The following is a 22,314-nucleotide window of genomic DNA, read 5'->3' as shown; positions in this document are numbered from 1 at the left end:
CTGTCTTCATGTTTTCCCATTTCTTCACATATAGTATTGCATATATAATACTGAATATTTTCTCTATTTTTATATGCAATGTCGACAATCTCATACATAATCCTAATATATACACCTCAAGTTTACACCATATATCAAAATACCATCTAAATCCAATCTCTTATATAGATACAATATTCAGTACACTCTCCTCATCCCTACCCAATTTAGAGGTACACCATCTATCCCATTTTTCAGAGAATTTAGAAATAGATCTTCTGCTTTTAAACATAAAGCTCTCATGACAGGCAACCTCATTAACTACTGCTCTTCACTTATATACAGTATATTAGAAGGGTCTGGGGAAAACCAACCCCGAGCTGTAATTACTTTAGCCAATGTAGTCAGACAATAAAATAAATAAATAAATATAAATATATATAATATATATATATATATATATATATATATATATATATATATATATATATATATATATATATATATATATATATATATATATATATATATATATATACTCCAAACTGCGAGCACCCACGGATTTATTAACGGGACATCCAATAAACCACACAGGTTTAAATGCAAGCTTTCGGGCTCTTTATTTCAGCCCTTCGTCAGGCAGCACATACAAATAAGTGCAGCTTATTGTTCACTTTAAATACATGTGTACATACCAGCACGTTCCCCGCCAACCCGGTGCGCAGTGTGTGCGTCCACAGGAAGTTCCGGGAGTCACCTCACCTCTCCTCCCCGGTAAACACAGCGTTGCGGTTACCATGGTGACACGGAAATAGCTCAAACAGCTGATCTTTCACCATTACGGGCTCAGATCAAGTTGTAGGAGACTACAAAGAAAACAGATTTAGCATTAGAATTGGTACATAACGCATACAATAATGGAACAAATCGTCACATAAAAAAAAGACATACATACATACAGATACATTTACAATACATACAAAGTTACAAGAAAAGGTCGATCTTTATAGTAAACAGGTTCCTGGGTCTCATTTTGTTAAGCAGCAATCCTATAGTACATGCAATCAAGAATGACACTAGTATCAGTTAGCAAATATATTCATATTGAGCTGATCATTTAGTCCTTTAGGTTTAACTGTTTCTAACAAAAATATCCACTTGGACTCTAGGCGCAGGAGAGTTTTATGGCGGTCTCCTCATCTTTTATCCTCAGGTACATGATCGATTATAGTATGTTTAAAATTAGCTAGACTATGCTTCATTTCAAAGAAATGCCTCGCCAAAGGCTGATCTGATGGTTTGCCCCCTAAAGCAGCTCTAATTGTAGTGCGGTGCATGGCCATCCGCTCCTTAAAGGGTCGGATGGTCTTGCCTATGTAGCATAAGCCACATGGGCATTTAACCATGTATACCACATACGGGGTACTGCAAGTCACAGCATGTCGAATCATGTATTTTTTACCCGAGTGTGGGTGGTAAAAGCATTTGGTGGCTATCATGTGCTGACAAGTTGTGCAGCCAACACACTTGTAGCAGCCAGGTTCTCTTTTTCTGCTTCTGCGGTCAGATGACATATGTTCACTAATGTCACTGTGGACAAGCCAATCTCTTACGCTTTTACCTTTTTTGTAGCAGGGCATAATCCGTGCATGTTTGAGTTTTTTTAGGTCATTGTCATTCTTAATTACAGGCCATAATTTATTGCTCCAGTATTTTACTTCTTTATGAGCTGTATTAAAATTCTGTACCCAGTGTATCTGTTCACCTGCCTTCTTCTCTGCATTTCTAGCTGGGTTGACCAGGGCTTGTTCCCTGGAAATCCCTGCGACTTTGCTCCGTGCCCCTTCAAGAATAGTGTCTAGGTAACCACGGGCTTTGAATTTTTCTGTCGGCTGAACCTCAGAGGGGTTACTGGTAATGCGCTTGGCTCTCAGATACTGAGAATAGGGGAGACTTTTTATGGTGGCTGGGGGGTGGTAGCTGTCTGCTCTTAAGATCATGTTCCTATCAGTCTTTTTAGAGTATAAGTGGAGATTTGATTATCTTGAATTTTGATCATCACATCCAAAAAAGCAATTTGTTCGAGATTCATCCGAAATGTGAATTTTATTAGACAATCCTTAAGAATAATGTCGTGTACTAACTTTTCAAAATCCTCGGGACGTCCTCTCCATAGGAGGAGGACGTCATCGATGTACCTCTTATAGAAAATAATTCTATCTCTTACCTCTCTATTGAAAAATAATTCTTGTTCGATATCTACCATGTAAGTATTCGCGTAAGCGGGGGCCACAGGGGACCCCATGGCACACCCGCTTACTTGGAGGTAGTACTTATTGTTAAAGAAAAAATAGTTCTTAGTCAGAACTACCTTGAGGAGAGACAGAATTTTTTTTAAATCTGGACCAACATATAAAGGATTGTCCAATAACAATTTTCTGGTTGCCGCCAACCCCCCTCCGTGGGGGATATTGGTGTAGAGGCTGGTGATGTCCAGGGTGCACAACCAAGTGCCATCCGGAACATCACCAACCTCCCGCAGCTTCAACAAAAAATCAGTAGTGTCACGCAAGTAGGTATCCCCACTCTGCACACACGGCTGACCGATGTAAAGCCATGCGATCTCTGATTGTACGGATAGTCTTTCCCACATAATGTAAGTGGCATGGGCAATACAACAAATAAATAACATGTGTGGTTAAACAAGTTAACACATGTTTGATGTGGATGATCTTGTTGTTGCAAGGGTTATTAAATGATTTGCACACTACCATATTTTTACAGGTGGTACAGTTTAGACATCTATAGCACCCCAGGGCTTTAGATAAGAAATTGGATGGTAAAGAGGGTAGATCAAAGCCTGTAATGTCCGTGTGGACCACTCTGTCCTTGATGTTGCCGCCTCTGGTATAACAGGCCATGGGTCTCTTGTTCTGTAACCCGGGCAGAGATGTGTCTGTTTTGACTAAGTTAACACATGTTTGATGTGGATGATCTTGTTGTTGCAAGGGTTATTAAATGATTTGCACACTACCATATTTTTACAGGTGGTACAGTTTAGACATCTATAGCACCCCGGGGCTTTAGATAAGAAATTGGATGGTAAAGAGGGTAGATCAAAGCCTGTAATGTCCGTGTGGACCACTCTGTCCTTGATGTTGCAGCCTCTGGTATAACAGGCCATGGGTCTCTTGTTCTGTAACCCGGGCAGAGATGTGCCTGTTTTGACTATCGGCCATAACGCCGTCGTGGCTCTCTGTACTACAGGACTAGATAGAGAGAATTGAGAAGAACTTCTAAAAATCGATTGAAAAGCCCCTTGGAGTGACGCCTGTTTTTTCCTATATATATATATATATATATATATATATATATATATATATATATATATATATATATATATATATATATATATATATATCACTTACCCCCTCGCAGAAAGGATTGGAGCCGGCACACAGTAGTAGGTGAAGAAAAAAAGGGTTTATTGCAATTACATCATTGCACAAAGAGGCAGCTGCCGACCTGACAGCCGTTTCAACTGCATGTGAGCAGTTTTCATCAGAGGTCCTCTATATATATATATATATATATAATGTTACATAAAGTGAAAGTACACCATTGTCGATGAGTGTACTTTCACTTTATGTAACACCTTGTAAAATACCATGATGGTTTTTATTATTTTTATATATTATTGATTATGGTTTACTGTAATTTACAGTTTCTACTGTCCGTATTGCCCCTGATGAAGTCACGTGTGTGACGAAACGCGTTGGTCCCCTTGTGTTTCTGACATCTGACAACTGTGAACAAAAGAATCATTGTGCTGATCCAAATGGAGATTTTGAAGTGTTATTAAATTTATGTTTTTATCAAAAATTGCTGTCCTATTGGGGAGCGCCCTCTGAACACCCATTGTTGCATTTCTAAACCCCAGGTCCCGTCTAACAGGGGACCTCTCAGAGGTGCTGCTCCATTTTATATAGAGTGCGCATATTTGGGGTACCCTTTCTCTATCTATCTATATATCTATATATATATATATATATATATATATATATATATATATATATATATATATATATATATATATATATATATAATCTGGGTTGCGGCCCGGCAGTCACCCCTCCTGGTCAGCCACCCGGGTGCCCGTTCAGATGAATTGGACAATAGAGAGAAGAAAGGACTGGCACTCCTGGGATTTGTGAAAAAATTTCTTGTATTTCAAAAGAACACAACAACCGCCGTTTCGGGGCAGATGCCCCTTTGTCAAGGTGTAGGTGATAACGATCATTATCACCTACACCTTGACAAAGGGGCATCTGCCCCGAAACGGCGGTTGTTATGTTCTTTTGAAATACAATACATTTTTTCACAAATCCCAGGAGTGCCAGTCCTTTCTTTTCTCTCTCTCTCTCTATATATATATATATATATATATATATATATATATATATATATATATATATATATATATATATATATATCTATCACTATCCTCTATCACTCTCTTGAGTGTGCCTCTTCCAGGTCTACTCCAAATAAGCACATCAATGGAGCCAATTGTAGGAAGTGAAGGAATGTATATAATTTGTATATCCAGACCGCTTCCTAGAAGTTAAAGTTTATTGAAAACTCCCATATTATATGCCAAAATCCTGCATTATCAACTTGACATTTGGGACAACAGGAGTTATTTCTAAGGCCAGCCCTTTGCAGGGTCATAGGTGTCCTGTATGCTTTATTAAGGGTATAAAAGGACACTTGTTTAAATCTAATGCATGGGGTGGTATATTTAAGTGACTGTACAATCTGAGTCCATCGTTCATCTGACCAAGGTCCCAGATCTATTTCCCATTTCAGTCTAAGTTTTTATTAATTTGAACTGGGGTTAATCTATCATTGATAGCTGCAAAAATAGCGCATATTTTCCATTTCTGGGTTATAGTAAATAACATCACTTGAACTGTTGAATCTGATATCCTTGGAGGATCCTTAAGGTGCCCATACACGTTACAATTATTGTATACAATATTGTATACAATATCGCATCTCATCCGATCTCGGTTTGCGATAACATCAGATGAGATGAGATCTAGTACAAAAAGTATGTGCTGCACATACTTTTTGTACTAGATCTCATCTCATCTGATGTCATCGCAAAACCGAGATCGGATGAGATGCGATATTGTAACGTGTATGGGCACCTTTAGCTGAATAGCTGAAACGGTACTTGTTTCCTAGCACGGCGCCCGCCATTTTGATTGTATTGATCGGGTCGGAAAAAACGCGTCCATCGCATGGCAACCAAATCGCATGCGATGCGATCGACGTGATTTTTGCATTGGAATCAATGTAAAATGGTCCCTGAAACCCAATTTTACATTGATTTCAATGTAAAAAGCCCCCAAACCCCCCATTTTAATAGCAAACCCCCCCTGATGGGTGAAATGGCCCTCCATTGTTAACGCCACCCTACTATTGACGCCAACCCGAAGCGTGGCGAGCGGCGGCGGTACGCGTCCTCCGACCTTTTCATACCCCTACTATCCACGTGGGCCCGAAGCGTGGCGACCGGACGCGCATAACTTCACAGGTATACGTGTCCCCTCGACGGGCTCGCTGTGCTCGCCACGCTTCGGGCTCGGTGGCTCACTGCGCTCGCCACACTTTATAAATCAACTCCACACCGACGTGGATAGTGCGGGTATGAAAAGGTCAGAGGACGCGTACCGCCGCCCCTCGCGAGCACGCTGCGCTCGCCACGCCTGGCTAACTAGCTTGTTAAGCTATAAACAACTCAGATAGTACTACACATAGTAACTATCTGTCTAAATCACACTGCATAACTGTGTTTGCTCTGTGTGTATGGGGAGACTGTTGTTTGTCACAATGGTGAGGAAACTTACATGTATGGTGTGCAGTGATAAGTTTGTGCCAGCATCTTCATCACAAGTTACTTGTGGGCCATGTATGTCCCCACAAAGTAGTGGGGTTCCCCCACAGCTTACTGGGCAGCAGAGTAGCACACAGGACAGCTCGCAGGAGCCTGCCTGGGCAGCAGGGATGAAATCCATGCTTGAAACTGTAACTACACAGTTAGCTGCTACAGCAGCACAGACCCAAAGGGTGCAGAGGGAGCTTGCTATCCTCTCTGCCAGAGTTGATATAATAACTCCTACCCCTGGGGTAACTCGTAAGAGAAGTGCACCCTCTCAAACCCCTGAATCTGGGGCAGATGACAGGGATGATGATGATGATATTGGAGATGCAGACGCAGGTTGTGAGGAGCCTGATGCTTCACAGTCACTGCTCCGGGGCACAGAGCCATTAATTATGGCAATCAGGGAGGTGCTGGACCTTCCCTTAGCTGAGTCCTCTGAAGGGGATTCTTTCTTTGCTACTCAGAAAAAACAGCAGGTTGTTTTCCCTGAGCAGTCTGACCTGGAAAATACTTTCAAGTCAGCGTGGAAAAACCCAGAAATGAGGTTTAAAGTGGCTAAGAAATTTAGAGCCACGTTTCCATTTGATCCTGCGGGACGCAGGGTGTGGAAGGAGCCACCGGAGGTAGATTCTTCTGTGTCTCGCCTAGCAAAAAAGATGGTGCTTCCAGTACCAGGGTCGTCTTCACTGAAAGACGCTACGGACAGGAAGGTTGAAAATACCCTTAAGTCCATTTTTACTGCTAGTGACGCGTGTCAGCGTCCAGTCTTAGCAAGCTGTTTTATGGCTAAGTCTATGTACACGTGGGCCTCCCAGATCCAGGAGGGTCTTCTGGGTGACATGAGTGGTCCGGTTCACAGTGGCGCAGGTGTCTGAAAAATTACACCATATTCAGGACACAGCTAAAGTTCTGTGTGAGGCGCAGAAGGAGTTAGGAGCCATTAACGGCCGTAACTTAGCCATGGCGGTGTCGGGGCGCAGATCCCTCTGGCTGCGGCAGTGGATAGCTGACGCTGACTCCAAACGGAGTGTAGAAAACCTCCCCTTCACTGGCGACAGGTTGTTTGGGAGTGATTTAGATGAGTTAATCTCTAAAGCCACAGCAGGGAAGTCCACATTCCTGCCATCAACCCCACAGGCGCCCAAGCGTCCTTTCCAATCTCACTCCCAGCAGTCCTTTCGGGCAAGTAAATTCCGTCCAAAGGCCAGGGGTGGCTCAAATGCTGCCAGAGGCTCCCGAGGTAAATTCAGGAAGCCTTCTGCTTCGGCCACCACAGAGCGGCCATCCGGGGCAGCTGCAGGTAAACCCGCAGCATGACGGTGGGGCTCCACCAATAACTCCGGCCGAGGTGGGAGCCAGACTGGCGTTCTTCGGCCATGTTTGGGAAGCCTCGTGCCTCAATTCTTGGGTACAGGCTCTTATTACGCAAGGCTACAAGCTGGAGTTTGCAGTACAGCCACCTCAGAGGTTTTTCAAATCAGGCCTCCCAGTGTCCCCTGAGGACCAAATGGTTTTGCAGCAAGCAATCCAAAAACTGGTACAGGACAGGGTAATAACCCCGGTCCCTCCCCTGGAGAGGGGGCAGGGTTATTACTCAAATTTATTTGTAGTTCCAAAACCGGACAGGTCAGTACGCCCGATACTGAACCTAAAATCCCGGAACCCTTTCTTGACTGTAACCAAGTTCAAGATGGAGTCCTTGCGGGCCGTGATAGCGGCACTGGAGGAAGGGGAGTTCTTGGCGTCCTTGGACGTGAAGGACGCCTACCTTCACATCCCAATATGGGCCCCTCATCAAAAATAACTGAGGTTTGCACTGCTGAACGATCACTATCAGTTCCGCGCACTGCCGTTCGGCCTGTCCTCAGCCCCGCGCATATTCACCAAGGTGATGGCGGAGATGATGGTGGTTCTCAGGAAACAAGGGATTTGTGTGATACCATACTTGAACGACCTGCTGGTAAAGGCGCGGTCACCAGAGGAATTGTAGGCAGCCTTACAAATTACCAGGCAGACCCTGTCGGGTCATGTTTGTCTCCTGAACCTAGCAAAGTCCTCTCTGATCCCTTCACAGAGACTCCAGTTCCTGGGGATGGTGCTGGACACGGCTCTCATGAGAGTGTCCCTGCCACAGGACAAAATTGTTGACATTCAACAGCTGGTCACAGACTTGTTGAAGCCCCCCCAGGTGACAGTGCACCAGTGCATTGTCCTGTTAGGAAAAATGGTGGCCTCATTCGCGGCTCTCCAATTCGGGAGGTTTCACAGCAGGATTTTCCAGCTCGATCTCCTGAGCAAGTGGTCCGGTTCACATCGCCATATGCATCGGCGGATTGTGTTGTCATCTCGGACCAGACTGTCGCTACAGTGGTGGCTCCACACGCCCAACCTACTAGCAGGGCGTCGTATTGGCATCCAGGATTGGGTCTTAGTCACCACGGATGCGAGACTCCTGGGATGGGGTGCAGTGACCATGGGTCAGTCCTTTCAGGGCAAATGGACCCTATGGGAAACACGCCTCAACATCAACAACTTGGAGTTACGTGCTGTGTATTATGCACTTCTGAAGGCGGCCCCTCTCCTCAGCGGACAGGCGGTCCGCATCCAATCAGACAATGCCACTACTATGGCATTTCTGAACAGGCAGGGCGGGACCAAGAGCAGGCCCTGCATGCGGGAAGCAACAAAGATCCTGTCCTGGGCAGAGAGTCACTGTCAGGCTCTTTCTGCCATATTCATACCCGAGGTGGACAACTGGGAAGCAGACTTCCTCAGTCGCCATGAGCTCCATCCCGGGGAATGGAGTCTACACCACCAGGTATTCAGTGCTCTGGTGGCTCGGTGGGGGACCCCACTAGTAGACTTGATGGCATCAAGACACAATTGGAAAGTATCCAGGTACTTCTCCAAGGCGAGAGACCCTCAGGCAGAAGGAGTGGACGCCCTCTCCATACCGTGGATGTTCCACAGCCTGATTTATGTCTTCCCACCGATTCCCCTGGTGGCTCGGGTGTTAAGGAAGATAAGAAGAGACGGAGCCGATGTAATACTTGTGGCTCCGGACTGGCCACGAAGAGCGTGGTACCCAGATCTACTAAGTCTTCAAAGGGACTTGTGGCGCCTACCTCTGCAAAGAGACCTGCTCATGCAAGGCCCGTGCGTCTTCCAGGCCTTGGAACAGCTTCGTTTGACGGCCTGGAAGTTGAGCGGCAGATCCTGACACAAAAGGGATTTCACACATCAGTCATCAAAACTATGACAAGTGCAAGGAAACCAGTAACGGCTGCACATTACCACCATATCTGGAAGAGATATGTGGGTTGGTGTGAACAGGAAAAGTTTACTCCATCAAAGTTTAAACTTGAAAGATTTCTCAGATTTCTTCAATCTGGTTTGGATCTTGGCCTACGTTTAGGCTCCTTGAAGGTGCAGGTATCTGCATTATCTGTCTTTTTCCAAAAGAAGCTGGCTAATATACCTGAAGTGCAGACATTTCTGCAAGGAGTATTGCATATACAGCCTCCTTTTGTGGCCCCTACTCCACCATGGGACTTGGATGTCGTTCTGACGTTCCTAAAATCCTCCTGGTTTGAGCTATTGGAGGAAATTGAGTTGAAATATCTGACATGGAAGACGGTGGTCTTACTAGCCCTAGCTTCGGCTAGGCGGGTCTCTGAGCTAGGGGCATTAACATGGAAGAGCCCATATTTGATCTTCTATGAAGACAGGGCAGAATTACGCACTAACCCGCGTTTTCTTCCCAAAGTAGTGTCTGCGTTCCATGTGAACCAGCCAATTTTGGTTCCGGCTAGTGGGCCTCATTCTGAGGTGCCAACATCTTTGGATGTGGTAAGGATTCTCCGTGTCTACATCAGGAGAACAGCGAGAATTCACAAGACTGATGGACTTTTTGTCCTTTATGATGCCCAAAAGATTGGGCGTCCTGCTTCTAAGCAGTCTATTGCACGCTGGATCTGTGCAACCATTAAACAGGCTTATGTGGTAGCGAAGCTTCCTATACCTGCTGGGGTGAAAGCCCACTCAACTCGTTCAGTGGGGACTTCCTGGGCGGCTGCCCGAGGAGTGTCGGCCTTACAATGGTGTAGAGCCGCTACATGGTCAGGCCAACACACTTTTGTCAAGTTTTACAAATTTGATGCTTTGGCCACTGAAAATACTCAGTTTGGGCAAGCGGTGCTGGGGCAATCTCCGCACAATCCCGCCCGTTCTGATGTATTTGGTATATCCCCATCGTTATGAACAACTTCCTTGTATCCCATAAGAATGTTAGAGAAAATAGGATTTTAATACCTACCGGTAAATCCTTTTCTCTGAGTTCTTATGGGATACAGGGTGCCCGCCTCTGTGCTGAGTTCTGCCTTACTCACTATGGTGAGATGTGGACCTATACTGGGTCCTCCTGCTACCTTTTGTTCCTTGCGGGCATAAGGGTGTAGGTTACCAAGGTAACCTTACTGTTTACATCGTGTACCTCAGCTGTTCACCAGTGTATGTTGTCACTTAGGTGATATTTCTTATTAAGTTGTTCCAGTTGGAACACAGTTACAAAAGTTATGACAACTTGACCATGACGGTTGACATGTTCTAAGGCCCTGAGACTTCCCAGGTTCTGTGGTCGCTACAGTGGTCTATGTATGTTGAAAGTATGTTGGGTGGGCTGGATGAATCTCACCACCTTAAATATTACACATATTCCTCTCATATTGTTCTTCTCCTTCGGCACAGTTTCTATTAACTGACTAGAGGGAGGGGAGCAGAGGGGAGGAGCCAGTACACCCAGTATAAAGTTTTATATGTGCCTGTCTCCTTCGGATATCCTCTTTTCCCCATCGTTATGACCGACTTCCCTGTATCCCATAAGAACTCCGAGAAAAGGATTTACCGGTAGGTATTAAAATCCTATTATTGAATAACAGTTAGAATAAATAATTAATTGTCTTAATTATAGTTGAAAGGCAAGATTTGCAGTGCCATATATGTGAAGGGTATGCCACCTTGCACGGACGTACGCTCACTCTCACGATCGGTGAAACACACTGAGTTTTCCATTGAAAAAAGGAGAGACCCGTCCGTGCACTGTGGCGTACTCTCAGATATACGGAAGATGTCGGTGTGAAAACGGACGAGACCCGTCCGTATACGGTGGCGTACGCTCTGTTGTACGCCAGTTAACGGTGTCTAAGAGGAGACCCGTCCGTATACGGTGGCGTACGCTCAAGTGTACGCCACTCCCCATTGTCGGTGTTTGTGACCGTCCGTATGCGGATGTTTTGTGGGCGGACTTGCGCTCACCGTCTGTGTACGGGAAACGTACGGTGAAACGGACCGAAAATTTACTAATATCAAGATTCTGCATCCTCCATATCAGCATCGTTAGGAGACACAAATAAGTTTGCAGTGTTATTAATGACCACCCGCAATTTAGCTGGGAATATCATTGAATATTGCATACTGTCCCAAAGCTTCTTAATTTGTATAGACTGTGAATGACTTCTTTGTACCTCTAGAGCAAAATATGGATATACAGCTATATTATGTCCATCAAACTGCAGAGAGCCTTTTATTTGTGCCATCTGGAGTATAATATCCTGATCTTTATAATGTAGAAAATGTGCAATAAGAGAGTCCTAGCAAGAGCGCCTGGTGGTGGTGAAGGAGGCGGTAACCTATGGGCACATTATATAGCAATGTGAGGAGTAAATGATTATTTACCAAATAGCTGAGTGAGCCAATTTTTTAGAAAATTTTCCACCTTTTCAGGCAACCTAACAAATCTAACATTATTCTGTCTCAGCGGCACTTTAATTTCAGACATTTTAGCTTGCATATTAGCCATCTGAGTTGTTAAGTCCATCCCTTTAATAGTGTTCATTCTAGCACCCGCTATCTTTGAAAACCCATGCAGTTCCTCTTCCCTTCCTGGGGTGTCACTGTCTGCTGTGGTGTTTCTATCACAGGTCTGGTTTGCATATCAGTGCTGCTCTTAGCAGGATAACTGCCAATTGTGCAATCTTCACTACCTTGAAATGTATGTATCCGCCTTGAGATCCTGTCATCCTGCCATCCGGTCCGATCCTGCAGCACCGAAGCATGTGCGTGGACGGCCGCATAGGAGCCTGTGTTCAGTTTTGTGTTCTTACCTCAGCAGGCACATACGTCTGTACATCCTGGAGAGTGCCGGGTCAGTTCAAGTATTATAGATAGATATTATAGATAGACCAAATGTGTGTATAAATGTGTGTATATATGTGTGTGTGTGTGTGTGTGTGTGTGTGTATATATATATAATCCATATAATCAGGTCTGATAAATTTACACACCCAGCAACAGGCAAAGAATATCCTGTCAAATTCCGCATGGACTGCGAATCCAAATACGTTGTATACCTTATAAGGTGTCCCTGCAACAGAATTTATATAGGGAAAACGATACGCATGCTTAAAGAACGCATTGGTATGCACCGGTCGTCTATTAATAAGGCATACAAAGTTATTGAATCCAACACTCCGCCTGTGGCACGGCATTTTGTACAGTTTGGACATTCCATCAAAGACTTTTTGTTCATGCCTATTGATCAGGTTCCCCCTATGAGACGGGGAGGGGATAGACATAGGACCTTGTTACAAAAAGAAAATTACTGGATATATGAATTGGGTGCAATGCAACCGGTGGGACTGAATGAGGAATTTACAATGGCCCCATTCATTTAAATATCCCTATTCTGCCAGATCTAGATTTCTTTAGATTTTTCCATTTAGGTTTGTAATTGTTTATGTTCATTATTTTTTTTTTATTATTTTTTACTGCTCCGTTGCCTACATGTTTATATGTATATTTGTATATTGATTTGGTATGTTGATTTGATGTTTGCTCAGTGTGATATCGGCAGACTGCACAATGATCATTATATCATGTGTCTGTGCATGTGCTGCTTTTGTGACACTTCGCTTTAACATGTGGTTGCTTATCACTCTTTCCTGCTGACAGTGTTGTCTGTTAAGATTTGTGCACCATTGGCGTGTATTGTGATTATGCTCTCCAAGCAAAGAACAGTGTATCATTAATGTTTATTGTTGCTGCTAAGATATCGGGTTACCATGGTAACATACACGCTACTGCAGCGTCTACTTCCGGGACAGAGGAACCCTATGCTAGTCCCCGCCGCACATTGCTGCTGTTGTTAGTTCCGCCTGCCGTGAGTGACTTCCGGCAGAACGGCGCCACGCTGCAGGGACGTGGTGGTGGGAGGCGGAGCACTGGACCTGTTACCGGGTGTTAGACTTGATTGTGGACAGGTGAGTTAATGTGGGAGACTCAATATAAGGCATTTCCTAGTGCTGTAAAGTTGATACCCCTCTTGACAAAGGTGCGGGGAGCACCGAAACGGCCGTCGAGGACGACGTGCGATAAGTATCGCTTGCTGGGTGTTGTTTCTACATGCTTATGTTACATTGCTGTTACCATTAGCAAGGAAATGTCCTGTTTGGACAATAAATTATATACTTGATATAACTGGATTGGTGCTGGTTTTCTCTGCCTTACAAACAGAGATGTGCTGATTATATGATTTGGACCGGGCACAGTCACCTGTAAATGCTGGGGAGTGTTGTGCGTTCAGCTCTACTTTGTATGTATATATATATATATATATATATATATATATATATATATATATATATATATATATATATATGCGTCAACAGCAGTGTAGACCACTGGGCAATGTATTGGGGCCCCTACCGATCCTCCAGCGGTAGGGGTGGGGGGTGCTATGAGCGGAAGCTTTGATGCCCTGCGGGTGGTAGGGGGTATTATCAACCGCTCAGCGTGTAGGGCCTAATTATTTCCACTAATTACCCCTTTACTGCACAGATGGTGGGAGAAGGGGGCATTGGGCTGAATGAAGGGGCCCTGATACATAACTTCCAGGGTGGTAGAGGATGTTTAATACACAGAGGAGGGGTGTATAGTGGAGTGGGCTTAATATTCATAATTTTCTGGTGGGAGGACAGCTTGCTTGACTGCAGATATCTCCAGTTCCCGGAAATAGATTTCTTAGATTGTAATGGAATTAAAAAACTAGAGAATCCCACCTACCAAATGGTACTGGGGACTAGAGGATCAGAGTTCAGGAGGCAGAGCAATCTGCCAACGAGTATATAAAACTACATACCAGGTGTGTGGAGCTGGAGCAGTAACCAGCTGATGGAAGGCTGGTATCTCAGCTTTTGGAATATGCCCTCAGAAAAACTCTAAATCAGGCAGAACCTGAAATATCTGACTGGGAAGAGCAATTAATAGGCTTGGATGGGGACCACTGCTTTGAAGTCAGATATCTCCGGTTCCCCAGGGCCGATTTTTAAAATTCCTGTACTTATGGAAAGAGGGGGCCCTTAGATTCCTTGGGGGGGGGGGGGAAGGGGGGTTCTGGGTATTCAGAACCCCCCCCCCCCCCTGTGTGCGCCACGCTCACACTTTTAGCCTTTTTATGGCTTAGTCATTTTGATTAGTGAGAGGATGTGTACCTATAAAAATATAGATTGAACTTTGATATCCATCACCGTCTGTCATAATCTCAACAAACTTTGGTATGTACTGTAACCCTTCTCCTTACCCGCCCCCTCATGCTGTGTAACCCTGGTGCTTACCCGCTGAATGACCAGCATGCATCTGTCGGTATTGTGACCATTGGCATCCTATAAGGATGCTGACTACACCCTGTTGGTTGCAATGGGCAACTTCTCACTTATTCACTCTTTAGAAGTTTTGGGGGGAGATTCTCTAAGCATTTTGGGATGCTGTAAGCATCCCCCGCCGGGTTACCGCGGCGGGGGGCATCGCCAGAAAAATCTGTCGATGCCCCATAGAAGCCAATGGGCTTCTACCGCATCCCACCGCCGCCCCACAACGACCCCCCGCCGCCCCGCATCGCCCCCTCACCTGTGTCCGTGCAGCACAGAGCTGTGCTGCCCGGACCTGTGACCTCCTCCCTGCACTGATCCTCTTCTGGGTGCAGGGAGGAGGAGAGCCCTGCGCAGCAGCAGCAGCGCCGGGTGTGGGAGGGAGGGGGGAGCCGCCGGGACCTGATGGGACCCGGCGACTCCCACCGCAAAGGACAGCTCTTAACGCAAGAGCTGTCCTTTGCTATAATTATCGCATATGTTAGAACATATGCGATAATTATAATTGCGAAGAGAGGCGGAGATTCTTAGAGAATCTCCCCCTTAATACATTTCCCTCTCTGTCCACTTATCCATTTGGCCTTCACAAACTCCAGCAACTCCATTTTACACTGTACAGTTTGTAACTCATAAATTTTGTTTGACTAATTTTTAGATGTTACTCTCTCCATAATGTTAGTTTGTCTCAACATACCTCACAACTATAGATTTGTGCACATGGAAATGGGCAAAGCTTGCACTGATGTAAGCTCAGCCAATAGATGGGCACTATTGGGGATTGGTGATGTGGCTTATTTTCATATAATTTGGTCTTTGCAGATATTGTTTGTGATAATGCAAGTATGAAACAAGTTTTATTTTGTTAATTACAGAATGCAGTGACAGGTCTGCTGCCTGCTAGCTGTGAGCACAAAGATGCCTGGGTGCGTGACAACGTATACACCATTCTAGCAGTCTGGGGCCTGAGTCTTGCTTACAGAAAAAATGCTGATCGGGATGAAGACAAAGCAAAGGCATATGAGCTGGAACAGGTAAATATATTACAGCTTTAATTCCACATAATCTGTATCCTTTCCCTTACCATGGGCACATTTTTCTGTATGTATCAATCCACAAGCTTCTACTGTTAAGTATATTTTCTGTTCATTGTCACCACAGATCTCTTTAGGTATTATAATTAGAATGTATTATTGTTGTGCCACAAACTAAGCAGTGCTATACGTAGCAGTCTAAATTCCCTCATATGTATTTTTGAAATGTGAAAGGAAACTGGAGAAGCCTCCCGCACACGGCAGAGCTTATAAACTAAAAATGTAAGATCCTAATTGGAAATTGAGCCAGTCACCCCAGGACAATGAGGTAGCCCTATCAGAAGTGCCTCAAAAACATTTATAGTATGATTTCTGTAGAATCACATAACTGTAATGTCGCTGTCTGCCCTTCCCTGAGCTAAGTCTAGGATTTCACATGTGTACCCTTGTTAAAGGTCACTCTGCATCTCCTGTGTCATACTGTTGTGACCTGTAGGTGCAGGGGCATACCGACACATCGTAGTACATTACTGTAAATGCTTTAAGCCAGTGGTTCTCAAACTGTGTGCTGTGAAACCCTGGGGTGCCGCAGAGACCTTGCAGTGGTGCCCTGGGTTGGTGGTCAATGTAATAGGCAAAACCAGTGCTTGTGGCTTCCAATCCTAAAATATGTGGACAAACAGAGGCGAATCCTGTCCCTCACCACATAACTGCACCTAAGTCATAAAACACAATTTAAATTTTTTTTTTTTTAATGTTATTCATTCATTTGAATACTGACCGACGAGCTGTGACATCAAGTAATCAGCACAGCTTCTTTTCTCTGCAAATGTTCTGTACTGATATTCATTTTCCACCGATTGTTTATATATTTGTTTTGGTAAATGCAGTTCAGTCGTGATTTATAAAAATATTTCCTCTACCTCCCCCATGGCAGCCCTCACTCATGGGTTTCTCCCTTCTGGGTAGTGCATTTGGAAAGGAAAGAAAGACACCAGCCCCCATAAAAGGGCTCCTCCCCCTTCCTCCTGTGTCTTTTTTTCCTTTCCGGGTAAGTGCAGGTGTAGGAGGTGGACACTGGCTACCTGAGAGAAGGCTTCCTGAGGGTCTCTGCGACGGTGCTTACCCTCTGCAGATGACCAGGTCTCCCTGTTCGTTTGGGAGACAGATTTCATGGCCGCATGCGGTCCCCCCCCGGGGGCAGCTACAGGCGGTGGCGTCCGCAGGAGTGACGCGTGGGGCGGCGCGGGATAGCGTTGCCGCGTCACTGCCTGGCCCGTGTGCAGAGCACAGAGCGGGCGGACGTCGGCGGCAGCGCGTGGCAGCGTGCGCGGCGCCGGCGAGTGACGCGTTTCCGCTGCGAGCGGAAGCGTACATTAGCCGGTGCATGCAGCAGGACACGGGGAGTCAGCGCGGGTGTCGCCACAGGATCTGAGGTCTCACAACTACTGGGTAAGGCGCCGGTGGCGCACACTGCTACACAGCTTCCTCAAGTATAGCGGACAGATGTCTCAATGGCTGGGAGCTTACTATTTCCATTTCTTCCTGTTAGATTGTCAGAGGGTTATTTCAGTGACTGTGCGCTGCTGCCATGGAGGAAGAGCGTAATATAAGGAAGTCAGGGTAAGCTATTAAGTGCTGTATGTGTCCACCTGTATTAGAGTTAGTTTGGCTAGCTTATTTAGTAGTTGTTTTGGTTTTTTAGGTCAGAGACCAGCAAGGATAAAGAAAGTAGATCTAAGCATAAAAAGCCACATTTGGATAGATGTGCAGCATGTGAAAAGGGGTTACCTCAAAAGCATGTCGGCATACTGTGTGACGGTTGTAAGGCCCCCCAACTGCAGCCAGCTCAAATGGCAGGCTTGGTAGAGATGTTAACTGCGGCATTAGCTGAGAAGTTTGTGGCTAAAGCAGATGTGGAGAAAAAGTCATCCAAAAGAAAGCATATTATTGCTAGTGAGGACTCTGATGATTCAGTCCGGCAATCTACCAGTGCAGTTATACCAGAGTTTGATCTGGATCAAGGGGATGAGGAGCCTAGCCAGGATAAAGTGGAGGCTGAGGTTAACCCCGATATGATCGATAATCTGCTAAACCTGATATATAAATCATTAAATATCGATGATCCGCAAGAGGATCTCAGTCTACAGGAAATGTTGTTTAAGGACAAAAAGCGCAAAGGGAAAGTGTTTCCCCTATCCAATACCCTGAAAGAAGTGATTTCAGAGGAGTGGAAACACCCAGATAGACGAGTGGTGACATCAAGCAGAGTCAGCAAGATGTACCCATTTGATAAACAGCAGGTGGCCTCTTGGGAGGTACCACCGAAAGTGGACGCAGCAGTAGCAAGGTTGTCCAGAAAAACCACATTGCCTCTTGAAGAGGCCAACATTTTCAAAGACCCAATGGAGAGAAAGATCGAGTTGGGTCTTAGAAAACAACAGTTGGTGGCAGGCACCGCTTTAAAGCCGGCAGCGGCTATGGCTGTGACATCAAGAGTACTGAGAGGATGGTGCCAGCAACTTGAAAGTGACATGCTGGATGGCCTCAAGAGATCTGAGTTGCTAAGAATGGTGCAGGATGTACAACTGGCGGTTGAATTTTTATGCGAAGCATCATTAGATTCTGTGCGCCTGGCGGCAAGGGCTGGAGCTACAGCGGCTGCCACTAGAAGAGCCCTCTGGCTAAAGCCCTGGGCGGCGGACGTACAGTCTAAGAATAGACTATTATCAATGCCCTTTCAAGGGGACTATCTTTTTGGAAAACAATTAGATGATTTAGTGTCCAAAATCTCGGGGGGAAAATCAGTGTGGTTACCCCAAGACAAGGCGGCTAAGAAGACACCACCTCCGAGGTTCAACAGATACCAACAGGAGTTCAGAGAGTCACGGGCTTATAGGCCGGGAAGGCCATACAGGAGGGGATCTTGGGTTTCCAGGGCCAATTTTCGAGGCCAAGGGAACAAAGAGAGCAGGTTCGCCTCCAAAAAAGACCCCCAATGACGCCAACCCACAAAAAGTGGGAGCAAGGTTGCTGAAGTTCCAAAGCGCCTGGCAGGAATCCACATCGGACGAGTGGGTTCTAGAGGTAGTCCGTTCAGGCTACAAAATAGACTTTTTAAGGAAACCAGGCGACTTCCTGGTTCAGTCTCCCATTCCAGAGGATCTGGAAGAGAGGAGAGCGCTGTTATCCAGCTTGAAGGAAATGCTGGACCAAGAGGTAGTCAGCGTAGTGGCAAAACCGCAACAGTTTCTGGGATGGTTTTCCCGATTCTTTGTGGTGAGGAAGGCCACAGGAGGATTCCGGACAATTCTGGATTTACGCAGACTGAACAAATTCATAAGAATAAAGTCGTTCAGGATGGAGTCAACAAAATCAGTTATGCTGGATCCCAATCAAAACGACTTCATGTCCTCAATAGACCTCAAGGACGCCTATCTGCACGTCCCGATCTTCGAAGGACATCGGAAGTTTCTGAGGTTCAGGATACAAGGGGTCACCTATCAGTTCAATGCGCTTCCCTTCGGACTGGCAACGTCACCCAGAAAGTTTACCAAGGTGCTGGTGGTCATAATAGCGTGGCTAAGAAGAAAAGGGATAAGGTTGTACCCTTATCTGGACGATATCCTGATTGTGGCAGAATCAGAGGACCTTCTAATACAGCACACGGCGGAAGTAGTAAACTGCCTAAAATACCATGGGTGGCTCATAAACGAGAAAAAAAGTCATCACGCCCCGACTCAGAAAATTCAGTATTTGGGAGTAATCTTAAATACGCGAGACATGAAGGTGTCCCTAACAGAAGTAAGGAGAAACAAGCTGTTGGGAAAAGTAGAATGGATGAGAAAAAGGACGGTGGTTTCATCTCGGGACTGCATGGAAACCTTGGGGCTCATGTCAGCGGCCCTAGAAACAATACCATGGTCCCGATTTCACATGCGAAAGCTCCAGGCGTGCTTCCTACTACAATGGGACAAAGACGGCAAGGAATTGAGTCAGCGGATAACACTGTCAAAGGCTGCCAAGAAAGATTTGGATTGGTGGTCCGATACGGAACGTCTAGTACAAGGAAGAAGCTTTGCCACCAGGGGACAGGTGGTGATCACGACAGATGCCAGCCAGTACGGCTGGGGGGCAACATGTGCCGGCCAAATAGCTCAAGGCCACTGGTCGGGAGAATGGCAAGCATCTCACTCCAACCTGAGAGAGATGGAGGCGGTGTATCGGGCATGCACTCACTTCCAGGATCAAGCGCAGGACAAAGAACTGGTGGTAAGATCGGACAATCAGGCAGTGGTGTCCTATATAAATCATCAAGGGGGCACGAAAAGCAGGGCGCTACTAGAACACCTCTCCAAAATTATCGAGTGGGCAGAAACCAGGGTGGTAAGCATCTCGGCAGTGTTCCTTGCAGGCAAGGACAATGTGATAGCAGACCGGCTGAGCAGAGAGAAATGCTTGCCAGGCGAGTGGGCCCTCAACAGCACAGTTTTCGACAACCTAGTGAGAAAGTGGGGCAGGCCACAAGTAGATTTGATGGCAACAGAAGGGAATAGGAAAGTACCAGTCTACTTTTCAAGATTCCGGGAGCCCCAGGCCGCTCAAGTCGACGCCCTGACGGCAGTTTGGGACATGGACACGGCATATGTCTTTCCTCCAATTCCGGTAATCCCAAGACTGCTAAAGAAAATTCAAAGGGAGAATGTGCAAGTCATAACGATTCTTCCCTACTGGCCCAGGAGGCCGTGGTTCAGCACGGTGTGCAGACTGGCAATAGACGGCCCATGGAAATTACCAGCAATTCCAGACTTGCTATCGCAGGGACAAGTGACGAGGGCACAACCCCCGTCTTGGAACCGGACGGCCTGGTTACTGAGACCAAGGTATTAGAGGCAAAAGGATTTGACAAGGAAGTTATTGGGACGCTACTTCAAGCCAGAAAAAGTTCTACAATGAAGACATACTATCGAATGTGGAAAAGATACATGTACTGGGCAAGAAGTGAGCAGAAAGACCCAAAGTTAGTAGCGACAATATTGAGCTTTCTACAGAAAGGCCTGCAGATGGGCCTATCAGCTAGTACCCTGAAGGTACAAATATCAGCACTAGCCTCTATGCTAGACTGGGACGTGGCAAACAACAGGGATGTGCGCCGGTTCATGCAAGCGGTGAAAAGACTGAAACTAAGGGTCAGAAGTCCGTTACCACCGTGGGATTTAAACCTGGTACTGGGTGTTCTCATGGAGGACCCTTTTGAACCAATACATGAAATACCACTCAAGTTACTATCTTGGAAAGTGCTATTTCTGGTGGCCATAACTTCAGCCCGCAGAGTCTCGGAGTTACAGGCGCTATGGATAGATGAACCTTATCTGAATTTCTATGAAGATAAAGTAACTTTAAGAACAAATCCACAGTTTGTGCCGAAAGTCGCATCAGAATTCCATGTAAATCAGGAGATTGTGCTCCCATCCTTTTGCTCCAACCCGTCGAACAGCAAGGAGGAGCGTCTCCATATGTTGGACGTTGTCAGGGCCCTGACAGTGTACAAACAGAGGTCAGCAAAAGTGCGACAAGCAAGGAATTTGTTTATACTGATGGAAGGGCACAGAAAAGGTCAGGCGGCGTCCAAACAAACGCTATCAAGATGGATCAGGGAGTGTATCTTAAAGGCGTACCAAATAAGAGGCACGATACCGCCTGAAGGACTTAAAGCTCACTCCACAAGGTCGGTCGCCTCATCCTGGGCGGAGAAAGAATCCGCTTCAGTTTTAGAACTATGCAAAGCGGCAGGGTGGTCGTCGGTGCATACCTTCACAAGGCATTACAGAGTAGATGTGATGTCATCAGCAGATGCCAAGTTTGGGAGAAGAATCCTGAGCGCGGCAGTCTTGTGAAGAAGTTGAAGAGAAATTATTATTTGATTGTTATAGCCGAAGTAGGCTCATATTTCAGTTACGTGAGTATTAACCCCCCCTGTGTTGGCATACTGCTTGGGTATGACCCATGAGTGAGGGCTGCCATGGGGGAGGTAGAGGAAACACAGAGTTATTACCTGGTAATGGGTTTTCCTCTACTCCACCATGGCAGCATATATTCCCGACCCTCACTGGTTGTTATGTATGTGTTGTGTACTAACCTGTTATGTTTTTTAGCTGGAGAATTTAAAGACACATGAGGAAGGGGGAGGAGCCCTTTTATGGGGGCTGGTGTCTTTCTTTCCTTTCCAAATGCACTACCCAGAAGGGAGAAACCCATGAGTGAGGGCTGCCATGGTGGAGTAGAGGAAAACCCATTACCAGGTAATAACTCTGTGTTTCAAGAGTGCTCACTTACATTACAGGTGATATGTATGATTTCATTAGTCAGTGGTCCAATTATTTTTTCTGTTAAGCTAGAATGGAATATGGCCACACTAACAGTGAATGGAGGTGAGGAGCATCATCATCCTTTTATTATATAGGATTATTTACTTGGATTTCTTCCTGCTTATTCTAAGCAATCTTGACATTTCTATAAAACCGCTTATTGTCTTGAATCTTTATTTGAATCGTGAACTTTTTCATTAGAATTATTTTTGGCATTTTCTTTAAGAAGAATGAACTAAATGTTAGAATAATTATAATCACAAATAGAATTGGGTAACCAAATT

At 45.5% G+C, this 22,314-nt stretch overlaps 1 protein-coding gene across 10 annotated transcripts in view; it reads left to right on the top strand.

Annotated features, from left to right (window-relative positions):
* The window catches only part of PHKA1 (phosphorylase kinase regulatory subunit alpha 1), a 295,837-nt gene that overhangs the window by 71,515 nt on the left and 202,008 nt on the right, over positions 1–22,314 (top strand). For 9 of the 10 annotated variants that reach the window (XR_014460676.1, XM_083159090.1, XM_083159086.1 and 6 more), the window contains exon 3: positions 15,504–15,662. Coding sequence is in view for 8 of the 10 variants with exons in the window: in XM_083159090.1 (XP_083015216.1) it covers positions 15,504–15,662 (159 nt within the window). In the remaining 2 variants the exon portion in view is untranslated. Of the gene's footprint in view, positions 1–15,503; positions 15,663–22,314 lie in introns of those variants that run through there. The other variant, XM_083159094.1, reaches the window with a different exon arrangement.

This window comes from Crinia signifera, chromosome 9 (genome assembly GCF_055691185.1).
Source record: "Crinia signifera chromosome 9, ASM5569118v1, whole genome shotgun sequence".
NCBI classification, from domain to species: domain Eukaryota; kingdom Metazoa; phylum Chordata; class Amphibia; order Anura; family Myobatrachidae; genus Crinia; species Crinia signifera.
The sequence above is the reverse complement of the archived record's forward strand: the minus strand, read 5'-3'. Positions and strand labels throughout refer to the sequence as shown.